The sequence below is a fragment of the Cryptotermes secundus genome, unplaced genomic scaffold (assembly GCF_002891405.2).
Source record: "Cryptotermes secundus unplaced genomic scaffold, Csec_1.0 scaffold614, whole genome shotgun sequence".
Taxonomy (NCBI): Eukaryota; Metazoa; Arthropoda; class Insecta; order Blattodea; family Kalotermitidae; genus Cryptotermes; species Cryptotermes secundus.
Window position 1 is genome coordinate 1,517,430 of NW_019728501.1, and position 21,732 is coordinate 1,539,161.

At 38.7% G+C, this 21,732-nt stretch overlaps 3 protein-coding genes across 13 annotated transcripts in view; 1 reads left to right on the forward strand and 2 right to left on the reverse strand.

Annotated features, from left to right (window-relative positions):
• LOC111865217 (protein tramtrack, beta isoform) overlaps positions 1–10,699 on the reverse strand; it is a 49,334-nt gene extending 38,635 nt beyond the window's left edge. Inside the window, exon 1 of one of the 6 annotated variants that reach the window (XM_023853081.2) lies at positions 10,523–10,699. In XM_023853081.2, the coding sequence (XP_023708849.1) occupies positions 10,523–10,636 (114 nt within the window). In that variant the 5' untranslated portion in view covers positions 10,637–10,699. The other 5 variants (XM_023853082.2, XM_023853077.2, XM_023853079.2 and 2 more) reach the window with 5 other exon arrangements.
• Positions 2,937–21,732, forward strand: part of LOC111865235 (sodium-coupled monocarboxylate transporter 1) — a 380,779-nt gene continuing 361,983 nt past the window's right edge. For 2 of the 3 annotated variants that reach the window (XR_004513107.1, XM_023853126.2), the window contains exons 1-2: positions 2,937–3,196; positions 4,514–5,319. The gene's annotated coding sequence lies outside the window, so the exon portion shown is untranslated. The remainder of the gene's footprint in view (positions 3,197–4,513; positions 5,320–21,732) is intronic. The other variant, XM_033751735.1, reaches the window with a different exon arrangement.
• Positions 13,826–21,732, reverse strand: part of LOC111865238 — a 64,066-nt gene continuing 56,159 nt past the window's right edge. For 3 of the 4 annotated variants that reach the window (XM_023853131.2, XM_023853133.2, XM_033751733.1), the window contains 2 exons: positions 20,177–20,377; positions 13,826–17,003 (listed from right to left, as the gene is read on the reverse strand). In XM_023853131.2, coding sequence (XP_023708899.1) covers positions 16,123–17,003; positions 20,177–20,377 — 1,082 coding nt within the window. In that variant the 3' untranslated portion in view covers positions 13,826–16,122. The remainder of the gene's footprint in view (positions 17,004–20,176; positions 20,378–21,732) is intronic. The other variant, XM_023853134.2, reaches the window with a different exon arrangement.

The following is a 21,732-nucleotide window of genomic DNA, read 5'->3' on the forward strand; positions in this document are numbered from 1 at the left end:
GAAACTGCTGATCTTGAAGTTCCTGCTCAGTATATCAGATTTGTCTTTGTTCAATATCTGCTCCTCAAGTAAACACTGTACTTACGTTAGATGCACTTCACTTGCTAATGTGGTTTGTGGTTGCATTGACATATTTGGAACAAAAATTGTTTTTATTCATCATATTTTAAAACATTACTTCTAAATTATTAAAGAAATTAATTGCAATCAATATGAATGTAAGTGAATACATTTGCTTTTTACTGGATAATGGTTGGTTTGACTGCAGTTTCTGAATTTTTTTGCTACTGCCTAATTGATAAAAGTTGCCTTGCTTTGTCTGTTGTTTGTGTGCATGTGTTGGTTTTGTTTTGCTTACTTTATAATTGGCCTTTTGGCTGTTGAGTAAGCAGGTATATGCATACATAAATAAAGAATGAATTATTACTGTCATCATCATAATCATTATCACCACCACCATCATCTTTCATGGTTTGGACTCTCCAGCATGATGCAGTTCGAATTAACTTCAGAAACTATGAATCGTTATACATCTGGTAGGACTCCTTGGATGAGGGAGAAATTCACTGTAATATCTCTACATACACAGTAGCTCACACCACAAGGTAGAAACATGCATAACATTTGTACCTCAAGTGGTTTTTTAACATATGATCTCAGTGTCTCAGTGGTCCAAGATCACACAAGCCACAGTAATCAGCTATTACCCATTTTACGCATGCCACTCTTTAGTCACTATGTATGTTATCAGAGTTAGCAGTGGCTAATAAATAATACCATGAGATGACAGCAATAAACAGTAATGGAATGTAAGCTTGAGTTTGTACTGTATCCCAGTGTTCGACTTTAACAAAAATTTTCATGATGTACTTCTAGATAGCAGAACTGCTTAGTGAATATTGTTATGTCATAAAATTTAGTACATTTTTATTCTTCCAGAACTCTTTGGATTCACATGAATATTCTGTGACATGGTGATTTCAAAATGCCAGTCAAAGGGTATAATATGTAAAAGTGAATCACAGTGGAATAAGTAATGTGACCACATGTAATGTGCTTCCATACAGCAGCATCGTTTAGTGCATATTTTTAATTTTAGTGAAACTGTGATTTCAAAGTGTTCCTCAAGGGCCATAATCAGTAAGAGTGGATCAATTTTTTTTAATTTGCACAGTAGGGGGTGGAGTCCAGCTGGGTCCACTCAGCATGTCAGCCACTGATTGGCCTATTGTACCTGCACCGGGTGATTATGATGATGGAGAATTTGGTGGAATGAAGATTGGCAGGGGAAACCAAAGTACTCAGAGAAAACCTGCCCCAGTGCCACTTTGTCCACCATAAATCCCACTTGACCAGACCTGGGCTCAAACCAGGTCACCATGGTGGGAAGCGAGCAACTAACCGCTTGAGCTATGGCGTTGCCCAAGAGTGGATCAAAGTGAAATAAGCACAATATGACCAACTGTGATGATAACTATTTGCCACATTAGTTTCAGCGGGCTAGCTTTTGGCATGTTCACAATGTGAAGTGCAAAAATGATACTAATGCCTTGCCTGTATATCTGTCTGCATGTAACAACTCAAAAACTACTGAAAGATTTTCATGTAATCTGATATTGAGAAGTTTTACTAAAGTTTAACACATTCTAATTTCGTTATATTTTAGCGTCCTGTTGCAGTGATTTAAGTCCATGATTCATTCTATCCGTCTTCCAGTGCATACATTCATCTATCCCCTCCTCTCACTCTCACTACATGCCTCGGCACAAATGTGGATAGAATGAATCATGGACATTCTAATTTCGGTTAAAATCCAATTTTACATGCAGATCTACATACGTTTATGACCTTCTCGAATGTAAGTCGGTAGACATTTATTAGGGTAAAACTTGCAGAGAAGAATGAAACACATTTTATGCTATATGCATTTATTCTGTATGTTTTCCGAGATGAATTTATAAGTATACAAAAAAAAAAACTCCGTGGCTGCCGACCGAGCGACAGCCGCTTGTCGGCGAGGTTAGTGCCAACTTTTGCGGACAGTGTGTCACGTGATCAGTGCAACAGATCCCCATGGCCGTTAATCTCGGTTTTCTAGACCGGAGCCGCTGTATCCTTAAAACAGCTCCTCAGTTATTCTCACAAGGCCGAGTGGGCTCCGTTCCAGGCCCACTACTTCTCAGAAAATCTGGTAGCGCCGGGAGTCGAACCCGGGACCTCTGGATCTGTAGCCAGACACTCTGACCACTAGACCACCGAGAATGGATACATATATACATTTAACCGAAATATAACTGATCGTACCCCTACAACTGCTACTTCATTAAATTTAAACTTTGTCTCCTTTTCGTCGTATTTGCAACTAAAAGTAACAAAAAAAGTCACTCAGCTTCTCCATGTGTCTCTATCCTCATGAAATAACTCGAGAGCCGTTGAACGGATTTCAATGAAACCCGATATTGCGCAGTTTTACTAAAATTTGTTAACCCTTTCCGATTTTAGTTAAAATCTGACTACAATTGGACACTCTTTACACAAATACTAATTTACGGCAATATCGAGCGCAACTCGCGAAATATTTATCCAAGCGAAATATATATAGAACTTAATTTGTATAAAAACATGAACCACATTATGCCAAATACAATTTCCCACGTTATATTATGTTCGCGAAATTACATGAAAGCGATATTTATGCTGTCGTAACTTGAGAAATCTAGAGACAATAACCGAGCGAGAGCGCCAAAATTGTCACGCTATATGTATATCTTTTAACTTGTCATATTCTTATACGAATTACAGTTTTGTCTATTCTGCCCTCATCCTTATACAGAAGTCATTGTTGTTAGTGGTAGTTAAGAAATGGACCGCCAGGCGGCAGTGGAAGAACTACCAATGTTTTCCCGAAAAGAATGTCTCGTGTTTGATAGCGTGGATACTGTCAGTCAAATCATGATTTCGTGTATAATATTGATTGATTTGGTGGATCAGCTGTGAATGTTGTGGCTAGGGATGGGAATATATCGAAGCATCTGCCCATTTATCGAATTTGAGATCATTCAGAAAAACACGTTTCTGCAAATAAATAATTTTCTAAGACATCTTTGAGCGTATGTAATCTCTTGAGTAGGCAACCCTATAGATGAAGTCATGTGTGTTCAACGAGATCTCCGGTATGGCGACTCTGATTCTCGCTGTATGTTGACAGTTGAATCTACTACCGTTTTAATGATGAAAGCGATCTAAGACACTACCTAGTGTTGACGCATCTTAAAAACGTTCTACTCACGATACAGGGAAAGTTTAAAATGGAATACGGAATTAAAAGGGTGTAGTGTCGAAGTAGTGTAACAGCCACGCCGTATCAGTTAAACATAAGATCTAGCAGTGTTTATTTTGTATGTAAGGGCCAAATAATTCAACCACTGACTGCTATACTTGGTCGCGATGTAAATGAAAGAAACATCAAATAGTTTCGAAGTTTGCGTTAATGTTCTACCTTTACCAAAAACATTTTCTGTAGAAAGCAGCACAGCTTAGTGCGTATTGTCATTCCATCACGTTAGTATCATGTTTTAAATGTAGCTGTCTTTCCAGAACCTTTTATTTACGGACACGGGGAAAATGGAACACGGAATTAGAGGGGGGGGCAGTGTCGAAGTAGTGTAAGAGCCACACCATATCAGTTAAATACATAAGATCTGACAGTGTTTATTTTGCATGTAAGGGCCAGATAGCTTAGCCACTGACTGCTATACTTGGTCGCGATGTGAAAGAATGAAACGTCAAATAGTTTGAACTTTGCTTTAATGTTCTTCCTTTATGAAAATCATTTTCCGTAGAAGGCGGCACAATTTAGTGCGTATTGTCATTCCATCATGTTAGTATAATGGTATAAACGTAGCTAGCTGTCTTTCCAGAACCCATTATTTACAGAGGTTAGGTATTTTTGACAAGGCTTGTTTTTAACAGCTTCCTGATGAAATTTAAGGGGCATTATGTTAGTAATATACAGAGTATATGTATGGTGGGGTGGAGGTATTGCTCCACCATTCTTGACCTCAACAGTAGATGGCGGTGAGTAGTCAGCTTCACACGTGCCACTTCACCCCCAGGAGAAAGAGCCCTCGATACTCACTGGATAGGAGGCCGAGCAGGTTATAAATACTCGTACATATATACGTTGTGCATAATTTGTTACTACAGACTTTTCAATTTAAACTTCAAACCATAACCATGAATATGTTTTTTCAGTGGATAAGGTTCTGTACAGAATTTGATGGCATATTTGAAACTGAGCATTCACATATCTAGCTAGAATGGTTTATCTATTACTGCTAGAAACAGAAAGATATGAATTTGCTATGATACTATTCTTAATGTTGCCCTCATCACAGAAGTTCATGTGGACATGACTCTTCCCTGCATGACATTCAAGTTGGCCTTGTAATGTAGGGATTTTGACTGACTGGCATGCACAGAAATTAAATTTGCTTCATGATTTTTCTTGCAGATCCCCTCCCATACCAAATTTAATACAAATTTGTCAAATGGTTAGGCAATGAAAGATTGAAGTAGACAGATGCAGCCCCCTCATATGCATTTATTTCATGAACTGTGTGCAAAGAAGGTACAAAGAAAAAAATATATAAAATAGTGATTATTATGTTCATAAAACATTACAAAATATTGGGACTGTATCTGAAATAAAGAGCAATCTTACTGATTCATCCACATGAATGTGCTGAATATGACCCATAATGGACACCTCTTATCAGCTGCCTGTTCTATTGCTGACATAATCTTCAGAATTTGTGCAGCCCTCCCATGCAACATGGCATTTTAAGACCTAAGCTTCTGCAAGCAGAAATTGTGTTTAATGGGCAGAAAAGATTGTTCAATTCGACAATTTTCAGTAATATGAAAATGTATGGTTTTCATTGATCTCATTTGTGCATAATAAGGGTGCAGGTTGACACTTGATCGGATACGGTCATTTCGTGTGTGATAATTCTTCAGCGAATACCAATTTGTGTTTGTGAAGTGTGTAACCACAGTTGGTTTTCTACTGACAGTCATTTTCTGTGTGATAATTCTGCTGTGAATAACAACCAGTTTGTGTTTGTGAAGTGTGTAACCACAGTCTGTTTTCTATTGCCAGTGCATACTGACAATCAAAATGTGTGGACTGTAATATGCAAAATTAATTATGCTATGAAGATGGCACATCATACTGTTGCTTTGTGATGTGATCCATTGCAGTACAGTGTCATCTTTGAAGAACAGACCTTGAGCTGCCAGGAACTCAAGATTTAAAAGGTAAGACTTATCAAATGCTATTTATTATTATGATTTTTATGTTTAAGAGACCAACCCATTTTGCTGTAAGGAATTCTGACCAAGGGCAGTTTTCTGTACTAAGAACTATGGGGCCTTTCTTTACAAAAGTGTCACATCAAAAGAATTTTATGGGCATACCATACTGTCACTCTTATCACATTTTATAACTCCTGAATAATTAATTTGTTAATTATTATTATCAATCTGAACACAATTTTCTTTGTCCATTTCATCTCAAACAGTCATCTATGAGAACATATTAAACCAAGACATCTCTCAAGCAGACTAGTAAAACAGCTATCAGGGTGTGATCTGGCCCAAGTGGTTTCTGGTGAGGTTAATCCAGCTTAAGTTATTTTAAATTACTTTACTTTTTCTTACAACTTATTGTTTTAGTTTCCTTTACCACCACACTTGTCTCATAATTATGTGTAATATATATATATATATCTTTCATGGATCCTATGCAACACAACAGTTTAACAGTTTCTAAGCAGTTCTCTAAGTACCACATGCAATTTTTGTTAGGTTTCATTGTCAAAAGAGTTTGTTTGAAAAGATATTTTCAAACCAACAACAGGGAATGAGAGTTTACATGAGATGAGTAATGATAATGGAGTGGAGTAGTAAACTGTGCCACATCCAAAATTGTCAAGAGTTCATGTTTCCCATCACAACTTTCATAAATTCACTTTAACATCTTTAGATAAGGCATACAAGCCATAAACATGTGACAGCATTGATTACATTTTGATAGACAGGAGTCAGCATTCAAGTATATTTGATGCCTGACCTTTCAGAGGTTCTGACTGTGATACCAATCACTATCTGGTGGTTGTAAAAGTTAGGGAGAGACTGTCAGTAAGTCAATAAGGAACATAAAAGTTTGATATGGAGAGACTTAATCTCAAGAAACTAACCAAGGTAGAATGCAAACAACAGTAACCAGGTTGACACCTTTGAAAATTTAGATGATGTGAATATCAATAGAGAGCATGGCACAGTATTAGAGAAAATACCAACATTTCATTCAAAAAGAGTCAATGTTGGTAAAAAAAATAAAGCTATCCCTGTAATAGGACTGGAGGCCCATAGGGTTGTGAGATGTCGAGGTTCTCATATTTTTCTATACAATCAGCTCACAGATAGTGGTGAGATTGTCAGCCTAATGCTCTGTGTGCCTTTTACCCCCAGGAAAAATCCTGGTACTCATTTGTCTTAGAGGCTGAGTGAACTCCAGAGCCATAGTATGGCTGAAAGGATTAGGTCAGTTGAAAAATCCAATGACATCAGAAACTGAACCTGTGACCTTCCAGCTTGTAGCGTAGTACTTCAACTAACTACACTGTTGCATGCCTGGTCTGTGTTCAAGATGATAATTCAGTGGGGTATAACATAAATACCATAAGAAAGGAAAGAAGCTCAAACAGACACTAGTATAGAGCTTGGTCTAGAAGTAAACACAGAGAAAACTAACTATATCTTGATGTCTCATCACCAGAATACAGGACATCATCATAACATAAAGATACGTAATAGATCTTTGAAAACGTTGCAAAGTTCAAATATTTGGGAATGACAGTAACAAATCAGAATGTGATTAATGAGGGAATTAAGAGCCGACTGCATCATCTAGGTAATGCTTGCTATGGGGTCCTGAGGAGAATATTTGGACCAAAGAGTGATTAAGTGACAGGAGGTTGGAGAAAACTGCATAATGAGGAGCCTCATAACTTGTAGTTTTTGCCAAGTCAGCAGTGCATGTAGCATGAATAGGGGAGAAGAGGAATGCATATGGGATATTGGTGGGAAAGCCAGAAGGAGAGAGACCAAGACAATAATATTAAAACATATAGAGAGATAGGATGGGGTGGTATGGACTGAACTGATCTGGTTCAGGACAGGGACCAGTGGAAGGCTCTTGTGAACATGGTAATGAAACTTCGGGTTCGATAAAATGATGGGAAGTTCTTGAATAGCTGCATGACTGGCTTCTTCTCAAGAAGTGCTGAAGTACATGAAGTTAGTTAGTTAAGGGACAGATATGTAAACCTGACTAATCACTTCCATTTAGAGTTAAGATTAAGAATGCATGAAATTTTACCTCCAGTTTCCTGTATTTTTAGAGCATGATGCTCAAGACAGGGAAAAACTTACCTTTGATTGGATCCATTTAAAAGAGGCAGAGTCTCTTGTCAGTCATATTGAAATCTAAGTAGTTTGTTCAAAGACATTAATGATGATGTTATTCAAAAACTTTTGAGGAACATGAATGAACAATGATTCAGGGGAGTTAAATCTCAGTAACTTACTCATATGTTTCCATTGTTTTTTTTATCTTTTCTTCCCTTCATATTTTGACTGCTGGAATGTCTTTCTCTTATGAATGCTTAATGTTTCTCCAGATTCCATGAAATAGAGTTCCCACTTCTCTTTTCTTACTTTTTCATCAGTTATTATAGTTATGCATAACATAGTTGGTATAGGGACTGGCTGTGGGCTGGACTGAGGGGTTGGAATTCGAGTCCCTGTAGGATCAAGAATTTTCTCTTCTCCACATCATCCAGACTGGCCCTGGAATCTACCCAACTTGCTATCCAATGGGTACGGGGGGCTCTTTCCTCAGGGGCAAAGCAGCCAGGGCGTGAAGCTGACCACTCACCTCCAACTAGTGCCGAAGTTAAGAAAATGTGGACCTATACATCCACTCCCCCATACGCCTTCATGGTGTAGTGCTTATTACTTTATTATAATTTATACTATTTACTGTGACATTTTAGCAGCAGGCTGAAGGCATGTTTTAATCTTGCTGCCTGCTGCAGTGAACAAATTCTGCTCATCCTAGATGAAGATGATATTTTCTGGATCTGAATTGTTTTTCCAGATCTTTAATGACACTGAAGTCAGTAATTCAAAGTAATGGTTGAGGACTGTTGGCTGCATTTCTTTGGGAACCATCCTGTTTCTGTCCCATAAATATTTTGGCCTATTTCTAGAATTCTAATGAAGTTGTTCACCCTTGCTGTATATTCCTTTGTGTATGTGGGTGATGGGCAGTCAGCTGTGATTAATTTTTAATGAAATAAAACAATCTCATTTTATAAAGTGTGATATCAGCAACATGATTAGCTTTGTAACTACTGATATGTGTCTGCAATATCTCACTAGCAAAAGTAAAGGTAAAGCTATCCCTGTAACAGTCCGTGGAGGCCCACAGGGTTGTAAAACATCAAGGCTCCCTCAAAATAAACTGGAGCACATTCTTCCTCTTATATTTATCCAGGCAATGGATAATGTCCAAAGAAAATACTCCTGTGACGATTGTATGCTTTTTATTTATTAAATCTACACTTCCACAATTAACAAAATATTATTTTGCACCTTTTATAGCATAACATAATTTCTGTTATAAGCTGCTTAACATAATGTTCAGTATCTGTCTGGTAGAAGCCATATTGATTGCACTAATCTATACTTCCACAATTAACAAAATATTATTTTGCACCTTTTATAGCATAACATAATTTCTGTTATAAGCTGTTTAACATAATGTTCAGTATCTGTCTGGTAGAAGTCATATTGATTGCACTAATCTATACTTCCACAATTAACAAAATATTAATTTGCACTTTTGATAGCATAACATAATTTCTGTTATAAGCTGATTAACATAATGTTCAGTATCTGTCTGGGAGAAGCAATATTGATTGCGCTATATCCTTTGGGTCAGAAGGAAACCCATGATTCTTCAAGATACATGCAAGGTTTTCAGAAAGGCATTATCAGCATGGTTGTTTGTTATGTCACTGTAGAGAATGGTTAAAGTGCATCCCTGTAGTCATGCCCCCCCCCCAATGTCCTGCTGCACAAGGTGGTCTTTTATCCCACATAATCCTTCCTTCCTGGTTAGATCAGCTTGTTTATCTTACCAAAATTGCAGTTTGTTTTCTTGCCATGAAAACAGATATAGAATTCAATGATAAATATGTCTGTGATTATAGTCACACTTATTATCTAACCCAGCCTACTAAGTCACTGATTTCACGTGCAGATGGCAGGTGCTGTCCACAACAGCATCTTGTTTGATTATTGCTGATTGCCCATATTGATATATTTTATTACCCTAGCTGGGATTCATGTAAATGAGAGGTCTTTGTATTATAGAGGAAAATACTAATGCAATTATGTAAAAATAATGTCCTTCTGAAAACAGAGTTTCTCAACCATTCCAATTACTGCTGCTTCTGAGAAATAAGCAGCCTTCTGTATATTTCAGTATCCATTGTCTCTGGTCTTCGCAAATTCATTTAATGTCTCAATTCCTACAGTACTAACTGGAATGGTGCATCATACTTAAATAGCCACAGGTTTAAAACTCACTGAAAATGGCCACAATTTAATCTCCCAATCCCTAGAGTACTAACTTGAATGGTTTATCATACTCAAATAGCCACAGATTTACAGCTGTCTGAAAATGGCCACAAAGTCTAAGTGTGGCATAGCTCTTTGGGCTCTTGCTTACCTGAAATGAGTGTTAGGACACAAGGTGTTAATGCAGCTCTTTTAGAGCAGTAGGAATGAAATATATTTCATAGAAATGATCTCTGTAGATTGAGGGTACCTTTTCCTGTGGATTAGTAGCTTATAATTGACACTTTTATGTCTTTGCTGTTTCAGTACCATTAATCATACAATTCTCCAAATGGATTTACCTGGCATGCAACAAAATAAAAATACAAGCAGTAGCAGTTCAGTTCATCACCATACCTAGCATTAAAACTGAAATTGGAAAACATTTAAAAATTGCTTAATACGTCCAAGTTTGCATGCAGCCTAATAATGTTAATCATTTGAAAGGTACAGAAAAATATTCTCAGTAAAACACTTTTTTTCATATGCCTTGTTTACGTGTAGTGTGTTATCAAACTACTGCGCTGCATAATTTCTTTTTAAATTGTATATGAATAATAATATTGGAGATAAAACAGACCTCAGGACACAATACTCTTTTCATGGAAGGGCATGTGACCTCAAATGACTTGTTGACCTTGTCATGCAAAGATGGCTTTAGTAGTAGTAAATATGCTGTTTACTTTCCCCTCATGCATAAATTTTATAAACCTGGGTTGTGGTTGGAACCTCATCCCAAGCACTGTATAAAATGCATACATTTATTGTTTACCTTGTACCGTTTGCTACCGACAGTACGAAATAATCTGCGTTCCTCAGCACTGTTTACAATTAACTCCAGTTGCGTTCCTGTACCTCCTATAGATGTCAGTGTGTGAAGTTCCATCTGTTATCTGATTTGTGGACTTTGGGATGTGTTCCTTTGATCTATGATTTGTCTCGTTAGCGAACTAACCAGTTTCGGGAACTGATATACATTGTAAAATCCTGTAATGACAGTAAAGTAATTATTAAAAAGCTGGTTCATTACAAACTGTGCACGTACTTAATATCTTTCAGCAGCATGACACATATTGGTTCCTCATTATTCCTATCACGGTTACTAGAACGTCACAGTGGTCACAGTTAACCTAGCGTAGTCCAACATTTAAACAGAAGATGGCAGCGTGATGCACAATAGTTGTACAATCCTACGGTGAAGAAACACAAGCAAACGAAGCAGGGGATCACAGGCGGGAATTCAAAAAATAATTTCCACGAAAAAATGAGAACCAGTATGTTTCGCCACGGACGGCTAAAAAATAGAAAACAAACCATTCATAGGATTTGCGGAGATTGATATAAGGGATGGCATTAGCTGAAAATTTAGGATAGCTAAGATACGTACATAGCGTCCACTTTCACAGCAGAAGTACTAGCAGTTGGGGAAACACTAGAAATCGTCTAAAAATAGACTCGGAGTAAAATTTCATGGTTTTCTCGGACTCGGAAAGCGTGCTAAAAGGAATTAATAACACATCTACTATGAACAACACATCGTACACTACTCAAATGCTTAAAGACAAAATAGAAAGACTGGAATCGCGAGGGAAAATAATTCAGTGTTACTGGATCCCAGGGAACTGTGGAGCTGGAAGTTAATAAGAGAGCTGACTGTTATTACCAGTGGCAGATCTTAAAGGCCAGTGGAAAAAGAAAGTAAAACATGAGCTTCACAGTTTATGTCAAAACACCAAAAGGGATATAGGAGACTGCTACTGTGAAAGGTGCTACAAGAATGGCTCGTCTCCGTGGTTCCGCGAGGTAAAAGTGAACCATCGTACCTTCGTGTCAATAAACCGTATGAGAGCATGCCACTCCAGTCTTAACGCAAGCTTAAGTAGATTTAACATTGTGTCCAAGGCTGAATGCGAATGTGGTAACGGGCTGCAAACAGAGGGCAAAGGGCAACAGTGATGGACATTTTGTCTGAGAACAGCAAAAAAGAATATCCGAAGTCAATTACGGAGCTCTTAAGACTAAGGAGAAAAAAAATTGTGTAAGGCGTCTCTTAATTCGTAAACAACATTCCTAAATTTATTTTAAAAAAGAGAAAAAGGAGTATATGTACAAAAGAGTAATAGTGTATTCTTAGAGTTAAGTTAAAAGAGATGTTAAAAAATCTCTGTGCTTTGACATGATAACTCAAGGTCCAAAGCTCTTATTATTGAATTATTTCATTTCAAATTATTTTTGCTCTGTAGTTTTATATTGTTCCCACTATAAATTATATGAATAAAAATGTAACTATAAATTATAAATTCATAGGAGTTGCCCGTCATCCACAAAGGCTGATATGGTGGATAAATTTAGGAAACAGCGCTCCTTCTACCTAGACTTACAGCATATTTAAAGACTGCAGTAATTGGTTTTGCATACTTCAGAGGAGGCAAATTATGTCAGGATGATAAATACGACTTTTCATCTTTTTGTAGTTATAAACGTCTTCTTCTTCTGTAGGAATAATAATTCGCCAGCAAAGACCCGTTTCGAGGCTCAACAGTCGTCATAACGTCTTTCATTTTTCCGGCTTGTTCCTTTCTGTAGTAGTCTTGTTCATTCATCCGAACCCCGCAACCTCGTTCCGGGAAAGGAGCATATCAGCACAGCTGTTAACACTTTATAGTACATCTGTTTGCCCGGGTTACTGGCTATGTCGACTGATCATTTTTGTAATTCTAGTCCCTTGTAGAGAAAGCCAAATAATGTATTCAGTTTGATCACAAGTTCCCCCTTCCATATCTACCCTTACCTTCCCTTAGATTTATTTTATCATTTGAAACTGCAGTTAATATACCTTTGTGAAATGAGTTTCCAAAATAAGAATTTATGAAAGTGAAAAAGTTCTGAAGAAGAAGAAGAGTATGTAAACAACTTACTTGGCGGTGATTGTTGGGTAAAAATCATAACACAGATAAAAGAAAATCAAAATAATCGCAAAATAACTCATTAAGTTTTTTTTTTTTTTGGGTGGGGTGAGACTGAGTCCACTTGGTATGTAGGCCACTAACTGGCCTATTGTACCAGCCCCGGATGATAGATGATGAGTGTTCAGTGGTCGGTGGAATGAAAATTGACAGAGGAAAGCAAAGTACTCGAAGAAATCCTGTCTCAGGGCCACTTGGTCCACCACAAACTCCACATGACCTGACCTGGGTTCGAACTCGGGCCGCCGCTTTGGGAAGCCGGCGACTAACCTTTCTTAGAGCTAGTTAGAGACAAGAACAATTTGAAGTCTTCTGCTTTCTTACTTTGGAATTCCAAGAAACTAGTGGCAGAGAAAGGTCTCATATCAAACCACAATATGATACCATGCTCGTGATTCCTTATGTAAAACAAAAAAAAAAGTAAAGCTATTCCTGTACCAGGCCGTGAAGGCCCATAGGTTGTGAGACGTTGAGGGTCCCACATTATCTAGACAGTCGGCTCAAAGATGATGGTAAGGTTGTCAGCCTTACGCGCCAGTCGTGCTTTACTCCCCAGGAAAATTATTTAATTAATTCCTGGTACTCAGTTCTGTTAGAGGCTGAGTTGACCCCAGGGCCATAGTGCAGCTGGAAGGATTAGATAAATTGAAAAAATCCAATGACCTCATCGGGACTTGAACCAGCGACCTTCTGGCTTGTCTGTTTTTGATACAGTTTTATGTTTTCTGTTTTGAATGAGACAGGATAGTAAAACCAAAGCTTATGAAGACTGCCCCAGCAATCTTTCATGTGCGCGGCATGATAACATAAGATGCTGATAATGATCAGAAACCGGAAAAACATAACTTATACTACTGTCACTTCCTGGCTGCCACTCAGTGTCAGCCTACTTGTGACAGCATTACTAGTTGATCCCTACAGAGCAATAGAAGCGACTTACATAGATTGTAAGAAGGGATGAAAATGTGGCAGTAAATAAAAATGCTGTCATGTTTTCATCAGAGGCTGATGAATGGGTTAGAATTCAGGAAGAAAGGATGTAACATAGCCGAGAGAGAGAAAGAGAGATTTTATACAGCTGGCAGTGAAAGAGGCTGGAAGTTACAATCTCTTATTAATTGTCTCTCGTTTATTATAGAAAACGAGCAAAAGTACAAAAATTATAATGTACACGTTATTTACAATCATTGGACAAGAAACTGTAAAGCTGAAGTGCCTTGTACAATCCAAATTCTGTGATTAATAGATATTCTGCTTAACTTCCTCTTACATAGTACCTAGTACACTATTCTTATATGTATCAGTTGTGTAATATTTACAGAGTTTTGTACTTCTCAATACCAATCTCTAAACTACAGAACATTTTTAGTCTCTAAGTTCAGAACCACAATTATGTATTATCAACAGTCAAGTTCAGTCATTCATATTATCATCACTGTTTTGTTTCAGTCTAAAATAAAATGTTGTCATAACAACATTACTTCCATCAGTTTTCTGTTAAGTGAGATTTGCATACATTTCTGAAACTTTTAACCTTATAGCTAATATTTAGGATTTTTATTTTGCCTGTGTTCAGTGATTACATGCCCTTCAATGGATGTTTCTTTTTTTCTGACCAATGTGTGGTTTATCCAACAGTTTCAGAGGTCTGACTGAGCTTACATGCAAGTCACTGAACACTCCAGCCAAAATAATCTTCACAGTACAACACATGATAAAATGAATTTGTTATTTACCACATTTGCAGCAAAAGAAGAAAAATTACAAGTGTACCAAATTAACTAGATCTAGCAGCAGCCCACAATGTTACAACGAATCCTGAACATATTCCAGTTCCTCTTCAAGAGGCTTCATTAATTTGCCACAAAACTGTCGAAGGCTTTAGAAGGAGCTTCATGGAATCAGAGCAGACCCTATACATTGATCATGAAAATGAATTTACTGCAAATATTCTTTTTTCAATTAGAAATAACTTGTGTTTTCAAGTCACTGCCCCTGGCTTCCCAGGTTCAAAGTGGCATTTGGACTCCTGGCAGCAAATGTGTTAAGGTAAAAAGTGTGGCTCTCACCTTCTGTACACGATGGTACATGCCTAACAGAGGAACATTTGTAAACTTCCACTTAGATGTGTTCTACTGTTTGACCTTACATATCTTACACTTAAAGGTATAAGCTGACTTCAGCATGTTATTACTTGTAATTACACAAGACCAATTTTCAAACTAAAATGCATTTATGCTAAAACCATTCAGAAAGTCAGATACTTTGAGAGAAATATCATATAAACCATCCCTTTATTATAGCCTCAACATAGGGTTTATATTATAAAACAATTTAAAATAACAGATATAATTTAATAATAATATTAATAATAATTACTTGCAAAGTACGGTATATACATAAAGTAATAGCTCTAACGATAACAATGTAGATGTTTCTTCTCTCTTGGTAGAAGAAATTCACCAATAACCCCAGTTTAGAACTTGAATATATACTGTTTTGGATGGTGGAAGTTGTACTTGAAAATTGTCAGTCATAAATTTCTTTTGTTTTTATTGACTCAGAAACTAGGGTCTTGGTACGTTATTTCTTACATAGACTTAATAAACTTTCCATGTATCTTCATATCGCTACAAAAATCATTTTAAAAACTTACTTATCATACAGATTTATTTAGTGCAGTCAAGTCTAGGTCGTGTTACTTGCAACTTTACCACCCTTTTAAGGAATATAGTTTCTACAGTTTACCCAAGCCTCTTTGACATTGTTCACATATTTAAGGCACTTCTTCCTATGGTGATAATCAGTCTTCTGGCACTGTTTCACTGAACTGTTTTAAGTTCAGTTGGTGTGTTTGTTATATGATACAGAATATGGCATATATTATCTGTTTTTGGACGTTACAGATATATTTAATGAATTTTACAATGTCATATAGCCCAAGTTCATGAATCTCATATAATTCCCGTACCACTTCTATCCCTGTGACTACATTCTCATTTTAATTCTTAATATAATAAACTAAGAAGTACTATATAGACTTACGAAATAATATCGTGTAGGTATTTGCTGAACATAATCCACTGCACTGTAGCGTAACTGTCTGTACACCCCTTCACCCTAAACCCAAGGCGAATCTTTGATTCTATGCCCTTGATATTTTGTTGACAAACCAATGTCATTGTCATTTCCTCGCTGTTATAATACTCCTAGTTTAATGAAATTAATTATATTTTATATTCATAGACGCTGTTGAGAAGTATTTTATTCAAATCCGTTTTTTTTTTCCTATCAGTTTTGCGTCATTTGTTGTTTGAACAAATGCCAGTATGCATACGAACTAAATTAGACCTTTTATAAATGATTAACATGGCTGGACCTGCTTGTGTTATCTTTATGTAGTATTTTATCTGTCGCTCTCTCGTTGTGGTAATGCGCTAGCATCAAGAGGATTCGCTGAACGGATTACCTCCTGAAATGTGATCTTCTTTCTGAATTCATGGCCGTTTTCATCTGTCCATGTCACTTGTTCTTTGAACTCCTCGCTCTCCTTCTCATCTTCGCCATTTGTTATTCGTCTCTTCATTGTATCTTCAAATTGCTGGTTGCCACTTTGATTCCTCGGCCTGTGTTTCTCGTCCAGATGATGTCTCGAGTGCCGGATCTTAACAGCACGTGGCGAATCTTGCATGGGGGAGGACGTTTCTTCGGGTATAACATCGAGACGAGCTGCATGATGGCCGTTGTGGCGATGATCCTTCCTGTGGCCTTCGTGTTGTATGTGGCCGATATTATTGAATTCTTCAGTTCCATTGTTAACATCTAGATCCCCAGTCTTGTTTGTTTCTTCTGTCATCGGATGAATTTGGGCCGGACGAATTGTGGTTCCATGCATTAGCAGAAAATCTGTGTGATTCTGCAAGTTTCCGTTTTTGCAAGCTGTCGAGTGTTGTGTTAGCAGGTATTGTGCGTGATGAAGGAAGGCTGCATTGGCGGCTTCTTGGGCCGGGACTTCAATGGTACACAAGTCGATCACGGGAAACAGAAACGAATAAATATACGGGGAGTTAACAGTCCTCCTGGGAGCATCTTGATCTCCGAGGCCGGCTTCTCTCTTTCTTCCCGCGGTGTCTGGAAAGTTATTGCTGATGGGGTTCGTGTAGGTGAATTCTGGTCCACTAGCGATGATGGGTGATATATCGAAGCCTGTTCTTGCTGAGGCATAGTTAGATTCCAAGTAGGACTGTGCTGCTTGCAGAAGAACTCTGGGGAGCGGCCGGGATGTCGCTGTTAATAGAAAGAAACATATTTATTAACGAAACGAGACTAAAACTTTCGCATCCTTAGCCTGGACAGATTCTGGACGGTTCGGAAAATGAGCTGAAGACCAAGACTGAGGCTCCAGGCCGCGCCATAGCTCATGCGGTTAGTCGCTGGCTTTCCATCGCGGCGGCCCGGGTTCGATCCCTCGTCTGGTCAAGTGGGATTTATGGTGGACAAAGTGGCGCTGGGGCAGGTTTTCTCCGAGTACTTCGGTTTCCCCTGCCAATCTTCATTCCACTAATTGCTCCACAATCACCCTCACCTATCATCTGGGGCTGGTACAGTAGGCCAGAAGTGGCCGCAGTAAAAGGGACTTAGTCCCACCCCACTAGCAATAAAAAAACCGAGGCCCTCATAACGTATTTGTAGATCAGACCGTTCTGCACCTTAGAGGCGGTGTTTGGTTCATATGGAGTATTGTCAGAATGGTCATATGCAGAGGAAAGCCGAAGTACTTAATTCGTTAGAAATACCAAATGGTTTACCTCGGTGCTGAAAGTGGGCCTACATGTTCAAATGTCGGAATCTAACCGCCTGAGTTATGGCACCATCCTGGACTTATTAATTACTAGATAATTGGGTCGTTACAGCAGTGGTTATATGTATCGGGCTTAGCCATAAGTAGACAGATTTCCAGCATGTGGACATAGGGATCGGAAAGCATTCTCGGCTCAGGATAGATTGGATGACCATAAACTAACAGCAGATGTTGCTTAACAGTAATGGTTTTGCGAACTATTTACACGTTAAAACTATTCTGGATACGGTTGAGTAAGTTTCCAGGGCGGCGTCCCGTTCACAGTCTATGCTGAGCGTAAAGTTTTCTTTGGAACTTCGATTGAAATAATTGAAATGTGAATGAAATATTGAGGTCTCTACAGATTTCCATACTTTCAACTTTAATATAAAATGTTTCCCATAGTAATTTCGTCTGCGTGTCGGTCCACCTAAGACTAGCTTATTTTGTTTTTAAATATTTTTACGCCTTTTCATTCATAAAGCATTTTGCCTTTCTGCATCTCAGCTCTAGAACGGAACAAACAACGTGTAATTCCTCACACCATATCATTGTTTAAATCAACTGGAATGGTCTTATTATTCACATGACACCAAATTATACATCGTGCACATGACTTGCAGTCTTGTACTGTTAATCGATGTGCTGTGTCAGTCAATTTGATCAAAATGGAAGCGTGCTTCACTAGCAACACAAGCTGTTATAGTTGTTAGTGCAACCAAAATATTAGTAAGTAAAACTATGTAAAGGTATCCCTGTAACAGGCCATGGAAGCCCATAGGGTTGTGAGATGTTGAGGCTCCCACATTTTCTAGACATTCGCCTCGCAGATGGCGGTGAGGTTGTGAGCCTTACGCGCCGGCCGTCTTTTACCCCCAGGAATATTCCTGGTGCTCATTTCTGTTAGAGGTTGAGTCGACCCCAGGGCCATAGTGCGGCAGGAAGGATTAGGTAAATCGAAAAAAAAAATCCACTTCATCGGGATTCGATCCCGCGACCTTCCGTCTATATTAGTATTATACTAAAAGAATCATACTGCAGGCATGGCACGTTGTAAAGCAGTATGACTTAAGTATACATCTTTTTCTTATGGTGAGGCAATAGAATTTTATATTTCACTTGGTATATTTGACAGTTTCTTTTTTCTACTGTTGTGGAAGTATTCACTTAGGATGCTGTCCCCTGCACTGCCCGGCCAAAACGTTTCACTATGTTTAGGGTATTGGCTCAGTGTCCATGTTGAAATAAAAATAAAGGATACGACTTGTATGGGGCTCATTAAATAAATCAGTCCTTTGTAAGATCTCAAGTCCTTACAGCGGTAGTTACGAAGAGTTCTCCTATCTTATGGGACATAACACCATGTAGTCGGTTGATTTCGGTGTTATGTCCCAGAAGACAGAACTAGTCAAACGAATCCTTGTCGCTACGAGCCCGCATCCGAAACGTTGCATAGATTTTTACACAGACAATGAACAACATCCATAGAATATACTCCCATGTTGATACTAGCCATGGTTACAGATCTTCGGAACTACTTTTGCTTCATATAGCATACAGGAGACTAAATGGGTCACACGATGTTTTGAAGCGGTACCACAATTAGTTGGAATAAACTTTCGACAGATTGGAATAAATTTCTAACCTAATAAATACCAAAGCTTCTTCTTAAACTACAGTGCCGTACAAGCATAAAGACACCAGCAAAGTTCGCATCGCTTGGCAGGTCTGACACTTCCAGACTCAGGCTCTATATCTGATAGAAATCAGAACCAATATTGTAAATCTCACCACAGAACTCGTGTTCTTTACTTGTACGCTAGTATAACTACAGCCGGTCTAGAAAACCGAGATTAACGGCCGTGGAGATCCGTTGCGCTGACCATGTGACACCCTCTATCCGCAAAAGTTGGCACTAGCTTCGCCGACAAGCGGCGGTCGCTCTATTGGTATAGTTCGCTTGCGGACTACGGGCCACGAAGTATAACTACAGGCAAGCAGATAATCTGATCAGGAATAACAATTAAACTGTGAAGTTTAATTGTTTTATGCGGATTTACTGAATTTGGTTCTAATCTGCCTGAATTGTTTTTTTTTCTGCTAGTGGGGTGGAACTAAGTCTCTTGTACTGCCGCCACTTCTGGCCTATTGTACCAGCCTCAGATGATAGGTGAGGGTGATTGTAGAGCAATTGGTGGAATGAAGATTGGCAGGGGAAACCGAAGTACTCGGAGAAAACCTGCCCCAGCGTCACTTTATTCACCACAAATCCCACTTGACCAGACTCGGGATCGAACCGGACCGCCGCAATGGGAAGCCAGCGACTAACCGCTTGAGCTATGGCGCGGCCCTTCCTGAATTGTTAGGCATAGGTGAGGCGGGATAGATATTCACAGGGCTGTTCTCACAGAGCTTTCACATTTATAATGCACCAGAACATTTAAAAAAAAACGATGCCATCTTCACTAGCAAGTGACTGCATTGAGTTCATGGGACAGTGCCTCGATCAGTATCATTGACAGTATATAATCTATAGCATGCTGGGATGTCATCACATGGTACTGAAGCCATACGTCCAGCGAACAGCGCTTGTTAATGGTTGCAAGCTTTGGTCACTCACATGCCTCATTAGAGCAGTTCATGGCGGTGAAATAATCCGCTGCCTTCAACAGGTCTCCGTCCTCGTTTTCTACCTCGACCACAAGTCCGAAATTCTTGCCCAGCAGGCGCCACTGACGAACGGCAGGTCTCACGTTGAACTCGATCCAACCGCCCTTTCCATAGACCGGCAGCATTCTCGAGTCCAGCAACTTCCGCTTCACTGTTGGCACAACGAAACTGCCGTGAGATGGGAGTCGTATCCACTGTCTGTATTCTACAGGACACTCAAGGTACTGCGAATAACATAAGTACTGGGGATGTCTACACAACAGGGTGGGTGCTAGGGGAATTTCATTTTGATCAAGATTGATCCACTGCAATCCTCAGTTTACATCATAAATTTATCAGATATCTAAAAAATGACACAAAGTACAAATCTCAGGCCTACCAACATTCATGATATACATTTCTTATATATTTAGTAAAATAAAGTGAAGTATAACGTGTAGACAACAATTACGCAATATGGTATTCGTAAAGTAAAAGTAAAGCTATCCCTGTACCAGGCCGTGAAGGCCCATAGGATTGTGAGACGTTGAGGCTCCCACATTATCTAGACAATCGGCTCAAAGATGGCGGTAAGGTTGTCAGCGTTACGCGCCGGCCGCGCTTTACTCCCCAGAAAAATTATTTTATTAATTCCTGGTACTCATTTCTGTTAGAGGCTGAGTCAACCCCAGAGCCATAGTGCGGCTGGAAGGATTAGGTTAATTGAAAAAATCCAGTGACCTGATCTTGACTTGAACCCGCGACCTTCCGGCTTATAGCATACCCCCTCAACCAATTACGCAACCCCGTGCCCAAATATGGTATTCGTACTGCTAATTAATTTTATCGTTTATGATTTTGTAGTATTAGACAACAATTTGTTTGCGTCTGCAGTAAATTCACAATAAAACTCATGAGGGATACGAGGGAACGCATTCGCAAAAAGTATAGGCTTGCTCCAAAATCGTGGACATTCTTACACTCTCGTCTACATCGGAATTTAAGATCGCAGATCTTAAGTGAAAAATCGATAAATATTATTTTTGTGATTTTCAGATTCTCAGTCAGTTAAAGATTTCGTAAAATATGCCTATTTTTTTCTACCTGCGTAACAATATTACAACGTTGCTTGAAGTCGCATATTGTCATTATTGCGTCTGTAGCATACTACATGTATAATAAAATTTTATTTCTGCATGCATGGGCTCTGATGTACATTTCTCCAGAGACCTTGGCTACACAGCAGTGTTATGGCTCTTTCTGCCTAGAAAAAACTCCGGTAGCAAGAAATTATAATCATATTAGTCTATTTCTATTGCGGAGTATGGGTGGCTCAGTTGGCATGGCGACTAGACTACATTGACCGAGATATCGGGGGTTCAGTTCCCGACAAGGATAAGGTAGTTTTCCCCGAAATGCCCAAACCGGTTCTGGAACCCCTCCAAACTCCTATCAAATGTGTAGAGGGGTTAAGTAGCCGAGCGTGAAGCTGACCACCAACCTGTATCTAACATCGAGGTTGAGAAT